At 60.8% G+C, this 25,174-nt stretch overlaps 1 protein-coding gene across 3 annotated transcripts in view; it reads left to right on the top strand.

The window, feature by feature from the left end:
- Positions 1-23,882, top strand: part of LOC111142994 (adhesion G protein-coupled receptor B2) — a 36,583-nt gene extending 12,701 nt beyond the window's left edge. The window contains exons 3-31 of one of the 3 annotated variants that reach the window (XM_022496376.1): positions 6,475-6,558; positions 6,811-6,975; positions 8,179-8,343; positions 8,947-9,111; positions 9,202-9,369; positions 9,446-9,547; positions 9,720-9,826; positions 10,654-10,848; positions 10,998-11,066; positions 11,144-11,252; positions 11,591-11,921; positions 12,252-12,357; positions 12,527-12,570; positions 12,804-12,930; positions 13,382-13,485; positions 13,589-13,691; positions 14,358-14,508; positions 14,689-14,758; positions 15,141-15,207; positions 15,356-15,441; positions 15,733-15,831; positions 17,935-18,106; positions 18,406-18,501; positions 18,833-18,872; positions 19,499-20,115; positions 22,378-22,413; positions 22,776-22,874; positions 22,973-23,047; positions 23,444-23,859. In XM_022496376.1, the coding sequence (XP_022352084.1) occupies positions 6,475-6,558; positions 6,811-6,975; positions 8,179-8,343; positions 8,947-9,111; positions 9,202-9,369; positions 9,446-9,547; positions 9,720-9,826; positions 10,654-10,848; positions 10,998-11,066; positions 11,144-11,252; positions 11,591-11,921; positions 12,252-12,357; positions 12,527-12,570; positions 12,804-12,930; positions 13,382-13,485; positions 13,589-13,691; positions 14,358-14,508; positions 14,689-14,758; positions 15,141-15,207; positions 15,356-15,441; positions 15,733-15,831; positions 17,935-18,106; positions 18,406-18,501; positions 18,833-18,872; positions 19,499-20,115; positions 22,378-22,413; positions 22,776-22,874; positions 22,973-23,047; positions 23,444-23,629 (3,938 nt within the window). In that variant the 3' untranslated portion in view covers positions 23,630-23,859. Of the gene's footprint in view, positions 1-6,474; positions 6,559-6,810; positions 6,976-8,178; positions 8,344-8,946; positions 9,112-9,201; positions 9,370-9,445; positions 9,548-9,719; positions 9,827-10,653; positions 10,849-10,997; positions 11,067-11,143; positions 11,253-11,590; positions 11,922-12,251; positions 12,358-12,526; positions 12,571-12,803; positions 12,931-13,381; positions 13,486-13,588; positions 13,692-14,357; positions 14,509-14,688; positions 14,759-15,140; positions 15,208-15,355; positions 15,442-15,732; positions 15,832-17,934; positions 18,107-18,405; positions 18,502-18,832; positions 18,873-19,498; positions 20,116-22,377; positions 22,414-22,775; positions 22,875-22,972; positions 23,048-23,443 lie in introns of all 3 variants that reach the window. The other 2 variants (XM_022496374.1, XM_022496375.1) reach the window with 2 other exon arrangements.
- Positions 23,883-25,174: the final 1,292 nt, after the last annotated feature.

Raw genomic sequence — 25,174 nt, 5'->3', positions numbered from 1 at the left:
CCTTGGAGATGGGAGATGGGGGCCAGGCTCTGACTGCCATCCCCAGACCCTGGGACCCTGCCCCCACTGGCCGAGGGTGATAAGGCAGCAAGAAGTTGGGTGTCGGGGAGGCCAGGAGGATGGATGAGGCTGAATGAGTCAGATGTGGTCCCTGCTCTCCAGGAGCCGCTGGCCACGTGGGGGAGGTGGCAGTGCCCCAACTTGCTCTGGTGAGAGGCTGGGCAGACAGGCCCACAGCTTGGGGGAGGGAGTCATCGGCGGGGAGCTGGCATTGTGGCTGGGCATCTGTTCTCATGGGGATACCCAGTTGCATTGGACTGCAGAGGAAGAGCTTGGGGCTCTCAAAGCCATCTCCCAGTGCAACCTCCCTGCAGGGCTGGGAGGCACTGCTGGTGGTGGGAAGCCATGGAGGGACATGACAGAGCCCTGTTTCAAGGGGATCTGTTGGTGCCTACTCAGGGCCCCGGGGCCAGCCTCAGGGAGGATGTAGAGAGCCCTGGGAGGGAGGACCGCTTTGTAAATCGCACTGCTCTCCCCATGGAAGTGATGATTATCGTGGTTATTTTTAACACATTCATGACAAAGGAGGCTGAGGGGGCTGCACTATGTGGGGTTTGGGGGCAGGGTCTGCAGAGCATGAGGGGAGCAGGTGTCTGCAGTCCTGCTCATATGGCAGAGAGCCTGCACCCACCCTGCCTGCCAGCACCAGGGGGGAAACAAGAGCGGCTCCTGTATCACTGGGCTGGGGGAACACTCAGAGATATCTGGCCTGTGTTTCCCGAACGCCTGTCTTCTGTCTAGCGGCTCAGAGCTAGGTCCTCAAGGCGAGAGGAGCGAGGGAGATTGAGACCCTCCGGTAGTGCTCACAAGAGGGACAAGTCCAGGATACTCACAGCTGCAGGGGGCACCAATCTAGGGTCTCAGCCACAGAGGGGACCAGGGTAGCCAAACTCCTGTGTAGTCAACCTAGGAAGGCTTCCTGGAGGAGGCAGCATTTAACATGTAGAAAATTTTGGCAGATTGAGGTGGAGGAGAGGCATCCCAAGGGGAGGAAACACCAATCGCAGAGAGGAAAGCATGTGGATGACAAGAAGGAGGTAGCACTCCCTTTCCACGTAGCTCTTATTGTAGTCAGGCAGTCCATCTCTCTCTCTCTCTCTCTCTCTTTTTTTTTTTTTTTAAGATTTTATTTATTTATTTGACAGAGATCACAAGTAGGCAGAGAGGCAGGCAGAGAGAGAGGAAGGGAAGCAGGCTCCCTGCTGAGCAGAGAGCCCGATGCGGGACTCGATCCCAGGACCCTGGGATCATGACCCGAGCTGAAGGCAGCGGCTTAACCCACTGAGCCACCCAGGCGCCCTCTCTCTCTCTTTTTTAAGATTTTATTTATTTTTTGACAGAGATCACAAGAAGGCAGAGAGGCAGGCAAGGGGGTGGGGGAAAGCAGGCTCCCTGCTGAGCAGAGAGCCCAATGCGGGGCTCAATCCCAGGACTCTGGGATCGTGACCTGAGCCTAAGGCAGAGGCTTTAACCCTCTGAGCCACCCAGGCAGTCCATATTTCTTGTTTCTTTTAATTCTGAACTGTGATAGGATGTATCATTTCTATTTTCAGTCGAAGATGTTTAAGCTCAGAGAAGTGAGGCAACTTGCCCAAGGGCACACAGCAAGCCTCTGAGGTGAATTTGGGAATCAAATCTGCATCTGTCTGTCTGGCTCTTAAAGCTGTGTCCTTCACACTGGCCCACATGACCTTGCAGCGGGCTTGGCTGCCTGGTGGGGAGAGGAAAATAGGACTGGGCAGGTCAGCAGGGGCCAGCACGTGCTGGGCCCCGAGGTTTACGCTGGTAGCAGTACGGAGCCACAGAAGATTCCTTAGCGGTGGGGGTGGTTTGAGCTGGGCTCCCAGAGGATCACTTTGGAGGCTACAGAAGAGAATCAGGCTCAAGGGTGGGGAGTGGAGGTGCAAAGGAACAATTAGAAGGTGGTGTGAAGACTGGATCACAGTAGCAAGTGTGAGGGGCTTTGGGGAATGAGTAGGTAGGTGGAAGTGACTCGAGGGCCCATGGGAGTGAAGAAAGGCGTCTCTGAGGAGGTCCCAGTTGGACTGCATTGTGTTAGAACCAGCGTGGTTCAGAAGAAAGAGCGTGGCCGCTGGAGGAGTCAGGCGGGCCTGGGTTCGAATGGCACTCAGGCTCTCTGTGGCATGGTACCTCAGAGCTGCAGTCCCGATCAGTAACATGGGAGAACCTACGCTCGTGAGCACGAGATGAGGCGAGGGTCCATGGGTGCACGGTGACTGGCAGCGAGGGGTTGTGTAGTAAACGTTGCCTCATTCAGAACCAAACACAACAGTTAAGAGCCCATCAGGGGTTGAGCAGGGATGTGGGTTCTGGGCAGTAGGTCCCTCCTGCCCAGGGTGGGCTCCTGGGTGACAAAGCCCACAGATTGCAGGGCTGTGAGCATCTGAGCCCGGGATCCTCCAAGCTTATGCTGCTCCATGGACGAGACACTTGGGAGTACCGGAGGGCACTCACACCTCCTCCTGGACCCCTTCTTGTGCTGTTGGCTCAGCGGCCTCTTAGATTCCCCCAGTGGTGGGCCTCGAGCCGTCTGGACCTGTCCGCGGTATAGGCTGAGTAAACGTGGTTTCGGTAGTGACTTCTCTGGTCTTACCTGTGTTCCTCCCCTTCCGGTAGAACTGCCTCTCACCTGTGGGGACATGAATTGCTGGCTTCCCTTCGGAGGGAAGTGGGGTGGGGATGGAAGGGAGGGCAGTCCACGTAGGCCCCGCGGCCTTGGGGTTGTCCCCTCCCCTCTCTGGTCCAGCGCAGGAGGCCACAAGAGGGACTCAAGAGCTGGGCCTGGGACATGTTCTGATTTTCAAATCGGGTGCATTCTAGAAACCACCACCGTCACCTCTGGTTCTTTCTTGGGGCTGGCCAGCAAAGGGTTGGCGCCCGGTTTGTAGAGGCCGTGGAGACCCTGGGCAGTGGTGGGGGTCCACGGCAAGCGGGTCAGACAGCTCTCTCATCGCGTCCAGGTTTGCTGGCCCCAGAGGGATGGTCTAGACGCCAAAGCAGGAACTGAATGAGGGGATTCTCAGCTGGATTGGTGATAGGGTGGGCAGCTGCAGTGTTTACTAGGACACAGGTGTCAGGATGGGGGCTGGTCTAGGCAGAGGAGTGCTGGGAGGGGCTGATACTCAAGGCTTACAAGGGACCATTTCCAGCGACCCCTGTGGGGTTGTGGGGAGAAGCTGGGAGTGGCATGTTCATTGGTGTTCACTGGTATGCCTTTGGGCCTGCTCCGGGGCCAGCGTGCACTGTGCTCGGGGAGACAGCTTCCACGACCTTCCTCCAAAGGGGTCCACGGGCACGGGGAGGTTCGGACGGTTGGAAGGCAAAATCCTCCGTGGGGACAGGGCCCACAGTGGAAGGGACAGCTGACGCTGCCCGGGGAGTGGGGGACGAGGAGGGCTTCACAAATGAGAGGCCGCATGAGCTGGGTTTTGAACCTCAGGTAGGAGCTTTCGAGGTGAAAAAGGTGGGAAACCCGCTGGTAGATATTTGAGAAGAAATGGTGGTCCGATTCTGGATGGGCTGAATGGGAGGACCCCTCCTCAGGAGACCTGTTCAGGAGGCAGGAGGCAACAGGGGAGCGAAGCCCAGCGTGGGGGTGCTGCAGGGGTGCCCCGGGAACAGCCACTCAGAGGGGCTAAGTCAAACCTGGGGGGGGTGCAGCGGAAACCCGACGAAGCGTGGCTGCCCCATGTGGGAAGCAGCAGGAAGACAGAGCAGTCAGGGAGACTGGGACAGAGGCTGGACAGGTAGGAGAGAACCAGGAGAGTCGGGGAGGAGGGGAGTGTTCCCAGGTAGGAAGAGTCAATGGGACCCCATGCTGGCATGGGGTCAAGTGGGACGAAGCCAGCGGCCATAAGACTGAGCAATAAGGAGGGCGCTGATGACTTTGTCAGGAACAGTTTCAGCATAAAGATGTGGTCAGAAGCCAGACTGCGGTGGATTACCAGGCGAGGTGACATTTTGCACCAGCATGTGAGTGGCAGGTGAGAAACCAGAGTGCCAGCTGTGGAACACTTATTGATGGGGAGGAGGAGTGGGGTGGGGGACAGTGGCTAGTGGAGGAAGGAGGGTTGAAGTAGGGCTCTCCCAGAATGGAGGTCCATTTGGGGGCTGCCGTGAGAAGCCCGTGCTGACCAAATGCTGAGCCAGAGGGTCATAGGTGGAGCCCTCCTGGACAGTGGGTGGGATGGGGTAGGAGTGGGGAATGCTGGGCCAGGCCAGGGTGGGGGGCTGGCCTTTGTAAGAGGGACTGCAGGGAATTTGGGAGTTGGAGAGGTAGGACAAAAAGTCAGGGCCCAGGGTTGGGAGAGGGGTTCCTAGGTCACGGCGCCTGCTTTCTCTGTAAAGGAGCCCCTTGCAGAGAGCAAGGGGGCAGAGATGAGCTCAAGGAGAGAGGTCAAGGTCTGGCACAGCTAAGGTGGGAAAGGGGAAGGCAGGGAGCTGGGGAGTGCTGCTGAGAAGCCCCAGGCGCCCGGGCAGATATGCAGCCCTGAATCTGTCCTGGTGCCAGTTGGCACAGCTGTGGATTTCTTCAGCAGCCTGGGGGTGGGCGTGGAGAAGGCGGCTTGTCACAAGGCTCCCGGGCTGGGGACTGGCTGAGCGGGTGTGGTGGAAGGGCTGGGTGAGGGAATTCGGGAATGCGCAAGCATGGCACGGGCACCCTCTCTGTGGTCCCGCTGGAGGCAGGGCACAAAGTGAGGCCGGGAGGAGTCGCAGATGCTGTTTGAAGGGAGGAGGCCCGGGGGCCTGAAGGGTGGCAAGCGAGGGTGCAGAAGAGAGGCAGGTCGTGAGGGGAGGGGGAGATGGTAAAAATAAGCCAGATGGGTCCTGCCTTCTGGAGTGCTCACCCCATGCCAAGCAGGGTGCTAAAGGCTTCATGGCCCCCTCTCAGGGAGTCCTCAAGTCAGCCTTCAAGGGAGGCGGTATTCCGAGAACTGTTCTACAGAGGTGAAAACAGAGTCAGAGAGGCAAAGACACTTGCCCAAAGTCACACAGCATGTCAGGGCTGTGCCGCAGTTGGGATCCAGGATTGTCTGACTCCAGAGTTGTCCTGGGGGCCCAGGTTTCTGAGCTGGCGGAGAAGTTTTGGGGAAGGTATAGATTGAGTTCTGGGACTTGTGGCTGAAATGGAGGTAGGGGCCCCGGAGCTGCTGAGACCAGAAGCTGGGCTGAGTGGCACTTCAAGGCCCCCTGCCCAGTGGGTTTGCTCAAGGTGGCCCTCTTCCTGCCTGGTTGGATAGAGCTTTCTCTCAGACGCAGAGCCTGGACTGGGCAGCAGGGGGCAGGAAGAGCATAGCCCTCCTGGGTTTCTTCAGACACCAGGCCTTCTTGGTGCTGACCTGGCTTTGGGATATAGAAGAGGGTCTGAGGCTGGGGGCCAGCAGTACCTTCAAGTCCGGTGACAGCTTGGGCTGAGTCTTATCCCAAATGCTGCTCCTCCCTGCTCAGTAGCCTCTACATGGGCTGGGTCTTGCCCTTCTGTGTTTGTGTCAGCCCCGATCCGCGCTGCCTAGCCTGTGGGAGAGGGCCTGGATGAGCTCATGTCTGAGCAGGAGGGGCCAGCTTTGGAGAATGGGAGCTCCCAGCCCCTCCTCCGGCACTGGTGGTGCTTCCAAGGCCTAGACCAGACACATAAATCAGGGTGGTCAGCTGAGAGCCTGGTGAGGCTGGGGCCGAGTTGGCAGCGGCCTCCATGAGCACCTGCTGTTCTCCCAACCGCAGGGGAAGTGGGGAGGAGGGTCTATGGGGTTGTAGGCACCTGCCTGAGGCTCTGGGGTCTTGGCGGAGCAGCATTCTGACCTGGGCCTCAGGGTCCCAGTCCAGGGCCACATGGGAGCAGAATCCAGGCCTAACACTCAGCCCCTGGCTTGGTATGAATCATGTCCCAGCGACTGGTGTCGGTGGGGGTGGGGGTGGGGGTGGCTGTGGTCTGTTTGTCAGCCTGAGGACTCCGAGGGGAAAGCACCTGGGCCTCAGGCTCCCTCAGCTGTGTGCTCTTAGACAAGTCACGTCCCCTCTCTGGTCCTCAGTGTCCTCATCTTTAAACAGAGACAGTGGTCCCTGCGTCCCGGAGGAGGACTGGGGGAGATAGGTGTGGGTAGCACATGGTCCAGAAGCCTCCTGGAGCCTGTTGATGTGAGCAGCCACTCCTCTCCGGTCTCCCTCAGTCCAGCTGAGGCGAGAAGAGGTTGTAAGACTGTGGGCAAGTCCTGCGTGGCCTTCTGAGTTGCCTTGTCTGTTAAATGGTGGTGGTGGGGCAGGGGCCATGACTTGCATCGCCTATTGTCGGTTCCAGACCCTCAGGCTGAGGGCGAGCCAGGCCACCCTCTCTGTGCCTCTCCGGCAGGACAGAGCTCCCTTTGCTGAGCCCCTGCCACCCTCTCCGTGTTCCAGGTGAGGAGCCGGAAGAGGAACCCAAGGTGAAAACCCAGTGGCCAAGGTCTGCAGATGAGCCTGGGCTATACATGGCGCAGACAGGTAACTCGGGCCCGCCTCCCTTCCTCTGCGGCGGGGGCCCGATGGTGTGGTGTCTGGTGGCATGTGTGCTTGGCGTGTGCCCGTCTATGTCTGTGTCCTAGAGCTCAGTCACATCTCTGCCACGTGAGGCCTGTGGGCAGGGCTGGGCGGCCTCCTTACGAGCCTGTCCCCTGGGGTCAGGGCAGGAGGATCCCTAGGAGGCTGAGTGCTTGGGAGGTGCCCCCTGCCGCCGACGCTGTCCCTCTCTCGTAGGCGACCCGGCGGCCGAGGAGTGGTCCCCATGGAGCGTGTGTTCTCTGACGTGTGGGCAGGGTCTGCAGGTGCGGACCCGCTCCTGCGTGTCCTCCCCCTATGGGACCCTGTGCAGCGGGCCCCTGCGGGAGACCCGGCCCTGCAACAATTCGGCCACCTGCCCAGGTATGCCCGTCCTCCCACCCGCTCGGCCTGCAGGGGTAGGTCCGGCCTGGGGCTCGGGCAGATTTATCTGCCAAAGATGGTGGGTCGCCTCCTTTTTTAATTCAGCAAACTTGATTGTCCCCCACACCATGCCCAGCCCTACACAGGGCACTGGGGACACAGGTGAATCAGACCAGGGCCCACACTGGTGGGCTCGGTTCTGGGCCCCGCACTCTCCTGATGCCTGTGTCCCGGTAATCAAGGCTCATCTTTTTACCCTCATTGCCCTCTGTGTTCCCTACGCTCTGGCCATACCAGTGCCTCTTGCACTCTCGTCTCCCAGCATTGGCTTATTCTCATCCTATCCCCACCTTGGCTGTTACAATTCAGCCTGCCCTTTAAGATCTAAGACAAATGCCACTTCTTCTTCTTTTTTTTTTTTTCTAAATGAAACCTTGCCTGACCATCCCCTCCCTCCTCTGACTCCCCATCCCAGTCCCCAGGGAGCCTCCTCAGTCCAGCATGGAGTACTGAGAATGTTGCATGCGTCTGCCTGGGACATGGTGGTCCGCCAGGGGGAGGTGGGGGACCGCTTCCGCCAGTCCTGTTCCTTGTTCTCGGAGGGAGCGCAGCGGTGCCTAGGCCATGACCAGCTCCTGGCCAGGGACTTAGAATAGGGCTATCTGGGAAGGGGTCTTGGCACCCGGGGTGTGGCAAGAGCTTGCGGAAGGCTGGGGCCAAGCTGTGTTCCAGAGTGTGAGCTCTCTGTGTCAGTGTCCGTGTAGAGGTTTGTGTCTCTTTGTGTGTCCATGCGCTTGGGATCGGGAGGGGCACTACTCTTGCCCCAGGCCTGTCATGTTGGATTCTTGCTTTGGGTCTGGGGATCGGGAGGGCTGGGGTGGGATAGGCTGGGGCGGATATGGAGACTTTTCCTGGGCTCTCCTGTGCCCCCAGGAGAGGAGGAGCCCCCGCTCCCCTCCTGGGTCAGTCCTAGTCTCCCTGTCCCCGTGTCCGCAGGAGGTATCCTGTGTGAGTTGGGACTAGAAGCCTGTGTCTTTGACTCCCCCCACCAAGGGCGGAGTCCTGGGGAACCAGTGTAGAGCCAATGAGGAGCTGTCGCAGAGCTGCCAGAGCTCCTGATTGGTGGGCGGATGGGCAGTGGGCGGATGGGCAGTGGGCGGGGCCAAGGTGCTGCCCAGCCACCGGCCACGTGCTTCCTTGCAGTGCACGGCGTGTGGGAGGAGTGGGGCTCCTGGAGCCTGTGCTCCCGCAGCTGCGGGCGGGGGTCCCGGAGCCGGATGCGGACCTGCGTGCCCCCCCAGCACGGCGGCAAGGCCTGCGAGGGTCCCGAGCTGCAGACTAAGCTCTGCAGTATGGCTGCCTGCCCGGGTCAGTAGTGCCCGTGGGCTGCCAGGCGGGCGCTGCCCAGCCGGGTGGGGGTCGGGAGACCCAGGGGAGGCAGTCAGGTCCAGTGCCCTGCCCCTGGGGGCCCATGAACTTGAACCAAGCATGGGGAGACTGGCGAAGTGTACTGGCCAGCGTGGGAGGTGATGTGGCCCGGCCCAGACTTGGAGTTGGCACACAGTAACTCCATGGAAAGAAGACTGCCCCTTTCCCTAAGTCCCGGGATACCCTTGCTGTTGTCACCCTTTGGTGCTCATGGCCAGCCTGGCTGTGAGGCGACACAAATCTGGGCTTAAGAGTGGGCAGAGATCCAGAGGCATCCCTGGGGCCCATTTCCCTAACCAGGAGAGGGCAGGTGCCACCTTGGTGCTGAGTGCAGAGGGATGCTGTGTTCCTGGAGCTGGTGACAGGCAGGCAGACCCAGGCCCAGGCACTACCTACTCACCGCAGCCCCCCTGCATCCACCCCTCTCCTGTGGGTCTGACCTGGTTCAAATGGAATGCCTAGCAGGCTCTGCCTCCTCCCTGCCCCTACTGTTCCCCACGCCCCTTGCTCAACGGCCACCCCTGCTTGTGTCTCCCCATGCAGTGGAAGGCCAGTGGCTAGAATGGGGTCCCTGGGGCCCGTGCTCCACCTCCTGTGCCAACGGGACCCAGCAGCGCAGCCGGAAGTGCAGTGTGGCAGGCCCAGCCTGGGCCACGTGTACAGGGGCACTCACGGACACCCGCGAGTGCAGCAACCTTGAATGCCCGGGTGAGTACTCACTGCCAGGGCCGGGGGCAGGTGGCAGCCCCGCCTCCGGGGGGCGACTGGGGCCACTCACGCCCCCCCCTCCTCCCGCAGCCGCGGATAGCAAGTGGGGGCCGTGGAACGCATGGAGCCTGTGCTCCAAGACGTGCGACACAGGCTGGCAGCGCCGCTTTCGCATGTGCCAGGCCTCGGGTGCGCAGGGCTACCCCTGTGAGGGCACCGGAGAGGAGGTGAAGCCTTGCAGCGAGAAGAGGTGTCCAGGTATTGGTCACAGGCCCCCCGGGAGGCTGAGGGGCAAGGCTGTGGGCCTGGCTGAGCCCCTACGCTGCCCCCACAGCCTTCCACGAGATGTGCAGGGACGAGTATGTGATGCTGATGACATGGAAGAAGGCAGCTGCTGGCGAGATCATTTACAACAAGTGCCCCCCCAACGCCTCAGGTTAGGGCTGCGGTGGCTCTCCCCAAAGCCCCCACCCCTGCCCTTTCTGCTCACCCCCTTTTGCTGCTCCCACCTCCTGCCCGTTTGAGCCTGTGAGCTTGGGTGTGGAGTGAAGTGGGTAGGAGTCCAGCCCCCATGCCCAACCCCGTGTCCCTTCCTATCCCCCCTGCAGGGTCTGCCAGCCGCCGCTGTCTCCTCAGTGCCCAGGGCGTGGCATACTGGGGTCTGCCCAGCTTCGCCCGCTGCATCTCCCATGAGTACCGCTACCTGTACCTGTCTGTGAGTGTGCCCCATGGGGCTGGGGCAGCACAGGATCTGTCCCAGGCTCTGGCAGGGGGTGGGAGGAGCTTGCCTCCTGCTCTGGCCCATGTGCCTTCGCAGACATATGCTGTCTGGCTGTACCTCTGCCTGGCTGTGCCCCTCCTTGCCCAGCACACTCCTACTCACATCTCAAGGCCCAACCATCAAGTGTCTTCCCTTGTTCCTGGCGGCTCCTTCTGTGCTCCTCTGGTCCCCGGAGTCTCCTGGTCATGAGGTGTCATGAATGTTCATCAAAGTATCTGTGTCCCTCATCGAAGTATCTGTGTCCCCTTAGACTGAGGGTTCCTTAAAGGCAGGCACAAAGTTGGATTATTTTTGTGTCCCCAGTGCCCAGCCCAGGAGGGCCTTCTGGGGGGGTAAGAATGTCGGTAGCGAATGTGGCCTCTGTGTTGTGCGTGTCTGACTGTATTTGGTACCTGTGTGTTTGCACTCAGCGCTCGTGTTTGAGAGAGAGAGTGATAGTGAGGGTGCGTTACGCTTGGGAGCATGCCTGACCCCTCTGAGATGGGGAGGCGCCTCGTCCCTGTGCCATGCTTGTCATCTTTTCTGTGCACATCTGAGCACCTCCCTCTTCTAGCTGTTTCTATTTCTGTCTTTTTCAAGTATCTTTAGGTCTTTTTCTTGGACTCTGTCTCCTATGAGCCCCTTTGAGCAGCTCTCTCTGACCTTTTCGCCCCTCTCTCTCCCTCTTGGAAGCAAGCAGTGGGTGGACCTGAGTGGGATGGGCCCGTGGCCGGTCCCAGCTCCTGACCCCATGGTGACAGCAGCCCGCCTGTCCCCCGCAGCTTCGGGAGCACCTGGCCAAGGGGCAGCGCATGCTGGCAGGCGAGGGCATGTCACAGGTGGTGCGCAGCCTGCAGGAGCTGCTGGCCCGGCGCACTTACTACAGTGGGGACCTGCTCTTCTCCGTGGACATTCTCCGGAACGTCACGGACACCTTCAAGAGGGCCACCTATGTGCCCTCGGCTGATGACGTGCAGGTGCCACCCTGCCCCACCAGAAGGAAGGAGGGCACCCTAGACTGAAGTGGAGGGTTGGGACCCCATGGCAGAGTCTATGTTCGGGGTGGCAGGGGAAGCCACCGTCCCTGGGGCTGGGACCTCCTGACTCCTGCGGCTTTTGCCCCCAGCGCTTCTTCCAGGTGGTGAGCTTCATGGTGGACGCAGAGAACAAGGAGAAGTGGGATGACGCTCAGCAGGTGAGGGGCGGGGCTTGCAGGCTCCATCCCCCAGGACCCACCCCTGCCTGGGACCCTTATATATTCTCTGTCTCCAGGTATCCCCTGGCTCTGTGCACCTGCTGCGTGTCGTGGAGGACTTCATTCACCTGGTGGGCGATGCCCTCAAGGCCTTCCAGAGCTCTCTGATTGTCACAGACAACCTGGGTACCAGGAGGCAGGCTAGGGAGCCGGGGCTGGAGAAGGCAGAACCCAGGCCGCTCTGGGGGAGGGATGGTTTCTGCGGGGCTCTTGCTACTTTTCTGTCTCTCTGGGTCCTCTCTTTCCTTCATTTAACCCCTTCTTTGTATCTCTGTCCCTGTCTTTTCTCCCCTTCTCCCTACCCCGACCCGGTTGTTTCTCTGTGCGCGTGTCCCCCACCTGCGTGTTTGTACCAACCTTGGTGTCTGCGTCTGCCTTCCTGGCATCTGTCTCTCCCCTTTCTGTTTCTTTTCCTGTGACTCTCCCGGCCGCCTCTGTCCCTCTGTCTCTGGTGCCGGTCGCAGTGATCAGCATTCAGCGTGAACCGGTCTCAGCTGTGTCCAGTGACATCACGTTCCCCATGCGCGGCCGCAGGGGCATGAAGGACTGGGTGCGGCACTCGGAGGACCGCCTTTTCCTACCCAAGGAGGTGCTCAGCCTCTCCTCCCCGGGGAAGCCAGCTGTCTCTGGCCCAGCGGGCAGCCCTGGCAGGGGGAGGGGCCCAGGAACCGTGCCCCCTGGCCCCGGCCACTCCCACCAGCGCCTCCTGCCGGCAGACCCCGAGGAGTCGTCCTCCTACTTTGTGATCGGTGCTGTGCTCTACCGCACACTGGGCCTCATCCTGCCTCCCCCCAGGTGAGTCCCCGGGGAAGGGTGGATGGGGCCACCCAGGTGAGAGAAGGAGGACTGAGCCTTTGCTGGCCACGGGGAGCTCCCTCCGCAGCCTCCTGGACCTTGGTCACTGTTGCCTGGCTAGGGACACAGGGGCTCCCAGAGGCTTTATGGGGACTGGGGCTGTTGGACTGAGCTCTAGAGCTCATATGAAGTCCTGGGCCCCACTGAACTCTAGGCCTTTCCCGGGCCATGGCTCCCTGGTGGCCCCCTACCCCTGATCTAGAGCACCTCCGGGGTTCTTGCCTGGTCTGGGCCCCACTGGCACGAGCTGACCTCGGTACCTGTCCCCAGACCCCCACTGGCTGTCACATCCAGGGTGATGACAGTGACTGTGCGGCCACCCACCCAGCCACCAGCTGAGCCCCTAATCACAGTGGAGCTCTCGTACATCATCAACGTGAGTGGGGGTCCAGACAGTAACCTCGGGGTACCCCATCGCGGGCAGCCAAAGCCCTGTCCGATAGCAGGCTGAACCTCTGGCTTGTGGGGGGTCTGCTGTGGCAGGATGGGCAGTAGTCTGGGGGAGCTCCCCCCACCATGCTGCGCTCGTGACTTCTGTTCCCCAGGGCACCACGGATCCCCACTGCGCCAGCTGGGACTACTCCAGAGCGTGAGTTGGGTGGGGGCTCTGCTGGGGTGGGGGGGTGCAGCTCTAGCACCTCTCTGTCAGGGGGCTGTCTCACCTGGAAGGCAAGAGAGTTCTCTGGGGCTGTCCTTGGCTGGAGGGATCCAGGGTTCATCCTGGGGCTCCGAGCCACTGGCCTCACCCTGGATTTCCTCTAGCTCTGGGGGTGGGGCCGCAGAATTGGGCTGGGTATCACTCTACCTCTCCCCTGACTCCAGAGATGCCAGCTCAGGAGACTGGGACACCGAGAGCTGCCAGACGCTGGAGACACAAGCAGCCCTCACTCGCTGCCAGTGCCAGCACCTGTCCACCTTTGCTGTGTTGGCCCAGCCGCCCAAGGACCTGGTGAGCAGGAGGGAGGTGCCTGGGCTGGTTGGGCGGCAGGGGATGCTCCTGGGTTGCCAGGAGCCGTATGTGGCGGTGTTGGCGGGGACCTGGGTGATCCCGCACACGGGTCTGAGCAGGTGTACTTGGGGGACCGCACACATAAGTCCGTGCCACTGGGAGGGTGCTCACAGGGACGACATGCGCCTGGGGGCAGCTGCATGTGTGTACACACACGTACATGTCTGGTTGTGTGTAGTAGAGTGTGGGTGACCGAGCCTAAATGCACATCCACGTGTGTGACTGTGTCTGCCCGTGCACACGTAGATGCAGCGGGGAGTTCCATCCTGTGTGTGAGTGTGGGTGAAGGTGTAGGTGCCCGTTGGTGCAGGACAGGGTGTGGGGAGGGGGCGGGCCCCCCTGCAGCTGCCCAGCCCTGTGCCCTCATGGACCACCTACTCATCCTCCCTAGACCCTGGAGCTGGCAGGCTCCCCCTCGGTCCCCCTCGTGATCGGCTGTGCCGTGTCCTGCATGGCACTGCTCACCCTCCTTGCCATCTACGCCGCCTTCTGGAGGTAGGTGGGACGCTGGGCGGGGTGAGGCGGTGGGGGGTGGCCAGCCAGCCCCGCTTGGACGCGGTGGCTAGCTCCTCTGCCCCTGCCTGCCGTGCCCTCTCAGGTTCATAAAATCCGAGCGCTCCATCATTTTGCTGAACTTCTGCCTGTCCATCCTGGCTTCCAACATCCTGATCCTCGTGGGCCAGTCCCGGGTGCTGAGCAAGGCAGGTGCAGGTCATGGGTGCCAGGGTGAGGGAGGAGTGATCGGGCTGAGGGCAGAGAGCACTTGCTGGGGACCGTGCAGTGGCAGCTGTTTGTAAACACCCGAGCTCTGCGCCGGGGGAGGGACTGAGTGGGAAGGAGTGTGTGTGACTGCACGTGGGGCCACTGGAGAGGGGTGTGTCCCTGAGGGGTGACTGTCCCTGTGCCTCTGGGAGCACGTCTGTGAGCTGAGCTCCTGTGCTCATGCATTGGGCCGCCTTGGGTCTGTGGGAGCCCAAGCAGGGCTTTTCATTCCACCTGCCTATGGGTGACCTTGGCTGGCTGTCCCCTCTGCCCCCTTGGCCGGCTCTGCGAAGCACCAGGCACGGGCCCGTCTGGCTGTGACGTGGTAGCGGTTCCTGTCTGTCCCCTCCCTGCCAGCCCTGTCTGCGTGTGGGTGGCCTGCCCGCCCGCCTCCCGGATGTCGAGTTCTGTGTGCATGTCACTGGGCCCGTGTCGTGCTGTGTGTGGGTGCAGAGAGGCGGGGGTGCCTGACAGGGCTCTGTGGGGGGGCGGGATGGAGCTCAGGTGGGCAGCCGTGGCAGCGCCCAGCGGTGGATGTGGGAAGCCCGGCGCCTCCCACCCTGGTGGCTGCTCAGGGCCACTCCCTCCCTCCCGTCTCCCTGCAGGGTGTCTGCACCATGACTGCCGCCTTCTTGCACTTCTTCTTCCTGTCCTCCTTCTGCTGGGTGCTCACGGAGGCCTGGCAGTCCTACCTGGCTGTCATCGGACGGATGCGTACCCGCCTCGTTCGCAAGCGCTTCCTCTGCCTGGGCTGGGGTGAGCAGGGCCTGTGCCGGACTCTGTCGCTGGGCTTTGGGGGCAGGAGCAACGGGACGGGGTCAGCTTTGGCCCTGGCCCTGCTCTCTGGGCCCGGGGTCAGCTGCGTTGGGGCTGGGAGGCTGAGAGGACGCCGAGAACCCGCAGCCATCTCACTGTGGCCCTCCCCTGCTCCTCCAGGTCTGCCGGCCCTGGTGGTGGCTGTGTCTGTCGGCTTTACCCGCACCAAAGGATACGGTACATCCAGCTAGTACGTGGGCCTCCTGCGGTGGGCAGCAGGGCGATGAGTGGACCTGTTTGCGCATCACACTGGGCGTGGGGTATACTCGGGCCGCGGTCCTAGCCCCTGCCTGCTGTGCTTGGGGCAAAATGTTGCCTCTGAGCCTCTGTATCCCTGACTGTAGAAGGATATGCTGGGATTGGGGATAATCGCTAAGAACTGTTTAGCTCAGGGGTCAGACCACCGTTCGATACCCATGGTGGGCTCAGGGCTGGGTCTTTGTTAGAGAGGAAACAGGCTCAGCAGGAGCCCAAGGCTCACTGTCACCCAGCTGGAGGCTCTGCCCCACCGACAGCCCAGGGGGCACTGAGCGGTGGTGTGTCTGACGCCCCCTCTTTTCCCTCCACCCCAGCTGCTGGCTCTCCCTGGAGGGCGGCCTGCTCTATGCCTTTGTGGGCCCTGCAGCTGTCATTGTCCTGGTATGTGCCCCGTTAGCGTCCTGGGAAGGGTGTGGCCATAGGGGCTCTATCCTCTCCCTGCACTCCAGCTCCCACCTGGGGGTTTCCCTACTAGGAGGGCACCTGGTGATCCCGTCTCTCCCCCCCCCACCCCTCACTGGGCCCCCAGGTGAATATGCTCATTGGGATCATCGTCTTCAACAAACTCATGGCACGTGACGGCATCTCCGACAAGTCCAAGAAGCAGAGGGCCGGGTAAGGGGGCTGCGACTTGGCCTTGTGGGAAATGGTGCAGGGAGGGCAGGCCGGGCCTCTCGGAGACTCAGGGCTTGCCGATGCAGCCGGGGCTCCCTGACCTTGTTGCATCAAGGGTGCAGGCAAGGTGGGCACCTGGAGTGCTCCACTGCATCCCCTCACCCACCCTAACCCACCTCTTTCTCTCTCGTCTGCCCTCCCCCTCCCACCCCACTTGGGGCTCATGCTGCCCCGTCTCCTCCCGCTTCCCATGTGTCTCCCCCCCTCTCCCGTGTCTGTGCCGCCCCCGAGGTCGGAGCGGTGCCCCTGGGCCAGCCTGCTCCTCCCCTGCTCAGCGTGTGGAGCGGTCCCCAGCCCCCTGCTCAGCTCAGCCTCGGCCAGGAACGCCATGTTAGTTGTGCCCCCCGGGGGGGAGGGGGTGGGGGCGGGCGGGGGCAAAAGAAATGGGGGGCAGTGCCCATGGTTGGGGGGAGGAGGGATATCAGCCCAGTGCCCTGAAAAGCTTGCCCTGCCCTGCCAACTGCCACACACTCTCAAGGGCTTGGCACTGATGCAGCAAAGGGCAATGGGGAGTGAATGTCTGTGCCTCTTGGAAAATGCTGGGTTTCCTGTGCCCACCCCTTGCTCCCACCCCTGCCCCCCACTCCCAGCTTATGTTTTATCCAGGCACAGCTGCAGAGCCCTCCTTACACCCCCACCCCCAACCTACAGAGGCTTTTAGAATCTTAGGCCCTTAGAATTCTTGAGCTCATAGAACCTTAGAATGATAGAATCTTAGAATAAGACAATCAGAAGCTAAGAATGTTAGAATGAATGAATCATAGTCTTATCATTTGTCACAGAATCTGAGGTTTAGAATTTTAGAGGCATTGAATCTCACAATCAATTGGGGGGACAGAGAATCTAACAGACGGAGAAGTATTTCACCAACATAACCCCCGGAGGCGGAGAATCCTAAAATCAGAGCCACTTAAGAGCAGAATGAGTGAATGAATGAATCCACAGGAGCCTTGGGCCCAACCTCCTCCTACCCAGGGCCAGAAATCCATCGGAGCCTCCCTGACCAGTGGGGGTCCAGCTTTATCTTGCACACCTCCTGGGTCAGGGAAGCTCATGGCTTCTGGAAGCAGCTGGCACCATCTCTGGGAAGCTGTGCGTGGTAGAAAGCTCCCTCTCCCTCGGGCTTCCGTCTGCCTCCCTGACCCAGTCTCTCAGAACTAGCAGTTAAAAGTCTGGGCTTTGGAGGCGGCCAGGCTGGGTCTGCATTCCAGCTCTGTCTCTCTCTCCCAGTTGGGCACACTCCAGTTTCCTCATCTGTAAATTGGGATAATAATCCCCATGCCTGTTTACTGGCGTTGTTTTGATCACAGTGTGAACTAATGTATGTAAATTGTTCAGTGTAGGGCCTGGCAGAGGATTGGTGGTTAATCAATGGTAGCTCTTATGACTGTGATTAGGCCCTTTCTGAGTCTTGGCTGTGCCCCCAGGGGCTGTGGAGACCACTGTGCCCGCCCCCTGCCAGGCTGAATAGCCCCCAGCTTCTCTTCCTAGGACAGGTCTTGGCCCCCTGCCCATCTCTCTGCCTTGTCCAGGGCTGTTCCCACCCCTGCCTGACTCTCCTGCCGGCGTGTTTGCGAGGCAGAGTAGGCTGGGCGTGGCACCTGGCCCAGTAGGGCAAACTTGCCCTGCTGTGCCCACGTGGGCCCTAGCTGGTGAGGGTGGGCTGGCTCTGGGGCCGGGATGCCAGGGCACGTCTACCTCTTTCCTTGGCCGTCCCTGCTCAAGGAGTGTGGGGTGGGGTGTGGGTTTAGTCATGACCCCAGCTTTTCTGGCCAGCCCCAGCTATGCACTTTCTGCCCAGGGCTCTGAGCGCCGCCCCCCCCCACCCCAGCCTGGCACAGCCTCCTTGAGGGGGAAGAGGCTCTGCTGCCCCGGGCCTGGGCCCATCCCCAAAGATGTGTGCGCTCACGTCCTTCGTGCTCTCTGACTGCTGGATCTCTGTGTCAGCCTGCCTCATGCTCTCTCCCTCCTGCGTCTGCTGTCTCTCCGTGTCCGGCCCCCTCCCGCCTCTCCTGGAATCTCTGGGGGTGCATCCCAGGCCTGTGATTCCACGCAGATTGGGGCTGAAAGTCAACAGCATTTGCATCTGCTTCCCTCCCGGTCTTCTCTCCCATCCAGCTCTGTCCACTTACTTGCTCGGTCTCCATGCCCGGACGCTGGCCCTGGCTCTGCCTGAGCCCCGCCCTCTCGACCCCTCCCACCTCTCCGCCGCGCTCTGGCCTCCGCTGCAGCCCTTCTCCGCTCTGTCTCTGGTCTCTGTCTCTCTGCCGTGGGCTCCTGGCCTCTGTCTGCTTGGGGACATGGCTGAGGGCTTGGAGTTTGGCCCTCTGCCAGTCTTGGGCGTCTTACGGGCCCCAGGCCGAGCGCGGGCCTGGACTCAGCAATCCCGTCCCCGGAGGGTCACTCTGATGGGCCCTCTGCTGCCGTTCTCAGGGCCTCGCTCTGGAGCTCCTGCGTGGTGCTGCCGCTGCTGGCGCTCACCTGGATGTCGGCCGTCCTGGCCATGACAGACCGGCGCTCCGTCCTCTTCCAGGCTCTTTTTGCGGTCTTCAACTCCGCGCAGGGTTTCGTCATAACTGCGGTGCACTGCTTCCTGCGCCGGGAGGTGGGGCTGGGCTTCTCCCCGCCCCTTCCCATCCGCCTCACCTGTGCGGACGGGGCGGAGCCAAGCCTCAAGGTTTGGGGAGGGGGCGCTCCTAGCTGGGTGCGGAAGCCGGTTGCTTGGGGAGGTCTTGACCTTGGCCTTTGGGCCTCTGGGGCTCCTTCTCCTTTCTGACCTTCCCCTACACTGGATGCCCTTCTTTTCTTCCACACCCACCTGGGTGCCTGGGGTGGGAGGCACAGCCAGCTGTGCCCAGGGGGCCTGTGGTGGCCTGAAGCCCAGCGGGTGCCCGCTGCCCCCAGGTCCAGGACGTGGTGAAGTGCCAGATGGGCGTGTGCCGGGCGGATGAAAGTGAAGACTCCCCGGACTCCTGTAAGAACGGGCAGCTGCAGATCCTGGTGAGCGAGGAGGCTGAAGCAGGCTGTGGGTGGGTTCTGAACATGCTCCCCGGCTCCAGTCCTCCTGCCCCGGGATGAGAGACAGGGAGGGGACAGAGACCTGGTCTGAGTCAGGCCCAGTCACTGCCAGCTTGGTGGCATCAGGCAGGTCTTCTCCCCTCTCAGTTTTCCCACCTGTTGGGTGAGGCTGGAGAAGACCCCGTCTGGGCTCTGTCAGGCACTGTGCCAAGGGCAGCCCCTCTGGGTGGCTGGGGAGGGTTGAGCCCCCTGCCCCCACCCTGATACATGGATCCTCTCTCTGCCCTTCTGCTCTGTTCCTCTCTGCCTATAGTCAGACTTTGAAAAGGATGTGGATCTGGCCTGTCAGACAGGTGAGTCTGCCTGAGAGCCGAGAATGGCCCCTGAGAGTGGGCAGGAAGGGAGGGCCTGTTAACGGTCTGGTTGTGGAGTTTAGTCAGAGAGCCCGAAGTTGGAGTCAAAGCTGTGAACACCACTTACTGTGTGACTTTGGGCAAAGGGCTTACTTCTCGGAGCCTTAACTAAATTAGGGGACATCAAATGCCCAGCAGGATGGTTGGTATGCAGTGGCTATCACGTTGTTGTATCATTTCCATGCTTCGTACCAGAATCCACTTTCCACTTCTGGCTCCTGGGGAGGAGCTACCGGGCCAAGGCAGGGAAAGGAGCAAGGCCATTTTGACAGTCTTGGGGCTGTGGGGGTCAGAGGTCAGGACCTGCACTGGGAGCTGACCTGTGGGAGCTAGGCCTTGGCTTCATCCCTTGCCCTGCCTTGCTGTGGGGCTCTGGGCCGGTCTGTCCCCTCTTCTTAACCCATCTGGTATGTGAGAGAGTGCCTCCTGCATAGCCATCTCTCCAGGACTGTTTCCTCTCCTTGGACTCAGTCCAAGCTCAGGAGCTTGGAACCCATCCAGCCTGGGCCAGGGCATCGGGGACCCCTCCTCCTCAGGACTTACCTCTCTCCCACTCCTGCCCTCAGTTCTGTTCAAGGAGGTCAACACTTGCAACCCATCTACCATCACGGGCACACTCTCCCGCCTGTCCCTGGACGAGGACGAGGAGCCCAAGTCCTGCCTCGTGGGTCCTGAGGGCGGCCTCAGCTTCTCACCGCTGCCCGGGAATATCCTGGTGCCCATGGCGGCCTCGCCAGGGCTGGGGGAGCCCCCGCCCCCGCAGGAGGCCAACCCCGTTTACATGTGTGGTGAAGGCGGCCTGCGGCAGCTGGACCTCACATGGCTGCGGCCCGAGCCAGGCTCTGAGGGGGACTACATGGTGCTGCCCCGGCGGACTCTGAGCCTGCAGCCCGGCAGCGGGGGCGGAGCTGGCGAAGAACCCCCAAGGGCCCGGCCCGAGGGCACCCCTCGGCGTGCTGCCAAGACGCTGCCCCACCCCGAAGGCTACCCCAGCTTCCTGTCTGTGGACCACTCAGGCCTGGGGCTGGGCCCTGCCTATGGGTCCCTACAGAACCCCTACGGGATGACCTTCCAGCCACCCCCGCCGACGCCCAGTGCTCGCCAAATACCTGAGCCTGGGGAGCGCAGCCGGACCATGCCCCGTACTGTGCCAGGCTCCACCATGAAGCTGGGCTCCTTGGAGGTGAGGGGCCATAGGGCGTGGGGTGGGTTGGGGGAGGCCTGCCCCCATGGGCCCCAGATGATGTCTCAGTAGCAGGCAGCAGCCAGGGAGGGACAGCAGGCGCTGCCCCCTGCCAAACGGCTCCTTTGTACCAAGTGACTGGGAGTGTGTACACCATGCCTTTCTTCCTCGCTGTGTGCTCCCACGGGTACAAGGGAATTCTGGCTTCTCTGGACTCAGATGGGCTGGGGCTCCGTGTGCAGAGGGCGCACTTTTCATGCTTTCCGGCTTGCTTCGGTTCCTCCTTTGAGGTGACTGATTAGGACGGGTCTTCCTTGGAGGGGCGCAGTGTTGGGTTGTTAGGGAAGCCACATCAGGGGCTGGGAGCCCAGGTCGCTGAGTCTGGCAGGTCTGAGTTTGGATCCGAGCACCACCGATCAGCCGTGAGGTCCCGAGTGTCATCTTTCTCCAAGCCTCAGTCTCCTTGTTTGTAAAGAGGACAGCCTCTTTGTAGAGTTGTTCCGAGGACTAATTGAGTGGTATAAATGTTTGTGTATTTGTGGAGCAAGTAGAAAGTGCTAGATAATTGGAAATTGATGCTGTTAACATCCCTGAAATCAGCCTCAGGCACTGACCCTAGGCCTCTGGTGTTGACCCTTTCTTCCTGAAAAAAACCCCTGAGAAAAGCCCCTTTGTCTCCCTGCCTGTGTGTTTTCTGTGGATGCCCCACCTTCTCTCCAGCTTCCTCAGGGAATTACTGGGAACAAGCAGGTGACAAGCAGTGAGCCACTGTAGAACTCTAGGACATTCTAGAACTCTGGAGGGATGATGGAAACACAGATAAGGACGGGCTGGAGTCACAGCTCAGACACCGTAGGCTGCTCGTGTTTGGCCTCCGACATCTCTCCTCATCCTCCGCACAAAGGAAATTAAGTTAGCAGCTAGAGGTTTGCAAGTTTAGTTTCTCTCCCAAAAATGTTTCTTGAACATTTGGTGCCCGCTCCTGCTGCAGATGGCAGAAACAGGAAGGCATAACAAAGACAAAACGACACCAGAACCAGGGAGGAGCTCGGTCGGCGTCACAGCAGGTTTTGTTCTGTGGACACCTGCCCGGGGCTGGGCCACGGAGGAGGGGCCAGTTTTGGGCTCTGTGTGTGGGAGGTAGCAATAAATGTGGCGGTGTCTTGAGGGGTCAAGGATGACGTCCAGGATTCTGGTGCAGACAACTGCAGTGGAGTGGAGGCGGAGGAATGGGTTTGGGGTGGGGAATTCGGAGTTTTTTTAGTTGGGCACAGCTGTGTGTGTGGTGCCTGTGGGCAACAGGGGACAGGAAGAGATGTCCTGCTGCCTCCAGAAAGAGAGATGTGGCCAGAACAGGGAGGGCATACGCGTGGTGGTGCTTGGTCAAGGGCACGAGAAGGTCTAGGGCTGAGCATGGAAGGCCTCATGCGGGGGAAACCAGGGATGGTGGGAAGACCAGGAGGGCGTGGTGTCATGGAGGCCAGTGGTGATGATCATGTCTGCTGGGCCCAGGACTTAGGAAATCTTAGCTGGTGGTCTTAGCATCATCCCTGAGGGCCTTGGGGGAAGTCCCTTCCCCTCCCCAGACCCCAGTTTCCCCAGGGTAACCCGGGACAGTTGACCTACTCTCATGAGTACTCCTGGTGCCAACACTAAGACTCTCAGGCCTCATCCTTGAACAGCACTGTATACTGCATAGGTCCTTGAACATTTCGTGCTCTTAGGCAAGCGAGGGGCTGGAGGGGTGCAGAGGCCAGGGAGGCAAGACCTGGTTTGTCAGCAAGGCGGGGTCCAAGGAAGGACTGAAAACTGAGTCCTTGTGTTCACCGGGCACGTGGAAGGTTCCAAGGAGAGGGTCGCCTGTGGCTGGCAGAGAATGGGGCAGGATGGGGTGAAAGGTAGAGTCCGGGGCCCAGAGGAGGGACGGTCTACTCTGTGATCCCATGTAGAAATCCATGTCTCGGTGACACTTGGCTGGGGTGTCTGTGGTGTGTCTGCCTGCAGGTCTGGGTGTGTGTGGGCCTTGCAGGAGCGGTGGGAGTGTGGGGCTGCAGTGGGGTCACACCTCAGCATCTCATCCCCCAGGCTTCTGTCCTGTTGCTCCAGTCCCAGGGCTCCCCTTAAGAGCTCCTGGCTCCTGGGCCTGGGCTGGCAGGGGGGTGTGAGGGCAGATGTGGAGTACCAGGGCTCCTGCTCTAAAGCCCCCGCATGCAGTTAAAACACTTTCTTCTCCTTCACTGTCTCCTTGTTGCTCCCTCCCAGCGAAAGAAGTTACGATATTCAGACCTGGACTTTGAGGTAAGTGGTGCGTGTGTGTGTGTGTGAGTGTGTGTGAGTGTGTGCATGTGAGTGTGTTGGGGGGCATCTGTCCATGGTGTCTGTCCCCAGAGGGTCCATTCCTAACATGAGCCAAAGCTTCACTGCAGAGCCTGACCCAAGGACCACAAGCACATGGCTTCCGTGGGCATCTTCCTACCATCCTCCAATCTGAGCCCAAGCTCAGATCTGGGAAGTCGAGGGAGAGTGGGGCCTTGTCTTAGGGGGCCAGCGGCAGGCAGAGATGTGGAGTGCTAGGATGCTGGGGAGCAGGGGTAGGGGCTAGTTCACCGTGCTGCCCGGTGCAGTGCCCTCCCCCTCCTCTGACCCCCTGTGGCTCCCAGAAGGTGATGCACACCCGGAAGCGGCACTCGGAACTCTACCACGAGCTCAACCAGAAATTCCACACTTTCGACCGCTACCGCAGCCAGTCCACAGCCAAGGTGAGGGCCCCTCCCGAGTGTCCCCTGTCCACAGCTCCGGGCCCAACCCGACACAGGGCCCCCCAGGGTCGGACCTGGACCCGTGGCCCCCGTTGCAGAGGGAGAAGCATTGGAGTGCGTCCTCAGGTGGGACAGCCGAGTGGAGCATGTGTAGTATAAGTCCCCCGGGCTGGGTCAGAGTCAGGGTCAGGTGGGCTCTGAGGGGCTTCTGCCCTCCCAGCCCTCCTCCCCTTCCTGGGCAACCTCAGCCCGCCTCACCAAGGGCCTACCCATGGCATAAGTGACAGTTCTGGGGCTGCCTGGGCATGGGGAGCCTTGCTGGGGCTCCGGCAGGATCTCAAGGAGGATGGGCACATAGAAGACATGAACCCTAGGGGCCTCTCAGTGCACAGGGCTCATTCCTCCAGCTCTGGAGCCAAGCAGATCTGGGTCTGTACCCTACTCAGGCACCTGGATACTGGGTAACTTTGGGCTTTTCTGGTCCTCTCTGGGCCTCCTCTGCTTGTCCTGCCCAATGAGCGAGAGGGTATGGGCCCATCTCCACGGGTCATTCCCACTGCCTCTCACAGGAGAAGCCCAGCCCTGGGGAGCATCCCGGCTTGTCCCAACAGCGGAGACACCAGAGCTGGAGCACCTTCAAGTCGATGACGTTGGGCTCGCTTCCCCCCAAGCCCCGAGAACGGCTGGGCCTGCACCGAGCAGCCGCCTGGGAGCCCGCAGAGCCACCTGATGGTGACTTCCAGACAGAGGTGTGAGTGCACACCGGACTGCCCACTGCGTATAAATATATATATCTCTCTATTTTCACACTCCACTTTGGAACCACCCAGGAGCCGGCGCCCCCTCCCCTCTCCCGAGGGCTGGGCAGGGAGGCGCAGTGGACTCAGCCGGGCTGGGGGAGCCAGACACGGCATGGCTTGGGGGGGTCAGGGCCCTTCCCTGTTTCTCAGAGGCCCCCCATCTTCACCCCAGCTGTCTGTCCCTGTCCTGGGCTGGGGAGGGGGGAGGGAAACTTTGTCGGGAATAAACTTCACTCTGTGGATTTTGCTGCTGAGCTGTTTGCTTCCCGTGGGTGAAGGCCCAGCCCCGGGACCCCAATTTTGTTCCCCTGTCTCCTTGGTTCACCTCACTGGGTCTCCTCGAATTGTATAATGGGGTCAGGCCTACCCTGACTGGGAGGGGGCATCTGGGCTCTGACTCTGTCTTTGCCCCTGACTCCCTGGGTGACCTTGGGCACATCCTGTCTCCTGTCAGGGCCTGGGTTGGGGTAAGCAGATTGGGAATGTGGGAAGGGGCCCCTGGCAGCTGACCTTCCCCCTTGGCTGTGATGGTCATGGTTGCTATTCCCTGGGACTCACAGTCCAGACTGCCAGGGCTGGAGCCAAGGCAGAGCTTAGTGACCGTGGTTTCTGTGAAATAGGGCTGGTAATAGTACCCACCTCACAGGGTTGTTGAGAGGATGAGTCACGTTAATATGAGCAAAGTACTGAGCGAGGGCCTGGCACGGGAGACACTTCTAAAGGCTTTTATCTATTATCTCTTGGCACTTGGTCTCGAGCTGTGCTCTGTGCTAGGAGCTTTGGACACACAACCCCTGATCCCTCAGAATAACTGGAAGGTTTTAGGTCTGTGGGTGGGAAAATGAGGCCAGAATTGGGAAGTGACTTGCTCAAGGCCACTATCAGAGTCAGAGCTGGGATTTGCAGCCCAGGCTATGTGGGCAGTGGAGCCGCCTGCCTCCATCTTTATCAGCCTCCCCCTGACAGGACAGGAAGCTGGAGCTGGGACCTGGGACCTGAGCTTCCTGGCTGCAGGGGAGCGGCAGGGCGCTGGATGGCCATGGAGCCTCAGGGTCCAGGGCTCAGGGTGGGTGAGGAGGAGAGGGGCCAGAGGGCCAGGGTGGGAGGCTTGTGCTGGGGTCTATTCCTCACACGCTGGAGTGGATGGTGGCGCCCAGGAAGAAGAGGTGTAGGATTGGCACATGGAAATGTCTTAGAGGGTGGGCATTGGCGCTCCTGTGATCAGGCAGCATTGTGAGCAGGGCCACAGGTGCGGCTGTCGGCCTGGTCATTCAGCAGCACAGGCACCCCTGGGCCACTCTCCAGGGACCCAGTCTCGGGATGGTTGATCCTTCAGAGGGAGGGGTTAAGTGCTGTGGGAGCCTAGATGGGGGAGAAGGGGGAAGGGACTGGCTGCTGCGGCAGGGGTCACAGCTAAAAGCCCCTGGAAGAGGGGCTGGCCACAAGGTCCAGGCTCCCCCAGTCTTCTCTGAATCCTGCCTGCTGTGGGCCTGGTCAGAG

The sequence above is a fragment of the Enhydra lutris genome, unplaced genomic scaffold, assembly GCF_002288905.1.
Source record: "Enhydra lutris kenyoni isolate GAN:26980312 unplaced genomic scaffold, ASM228890v2 scaffoldscaffold9, whole genome shotgun sequence".
NCBI lineage: Eukaryota > Metazoa > Chordata > Mammalia > Carnivora > Mustelidae > Enhydra > Enhydra lutris.
This window is presented reverse-complemented; position numbering and strand designations above follow the sequence as displayed.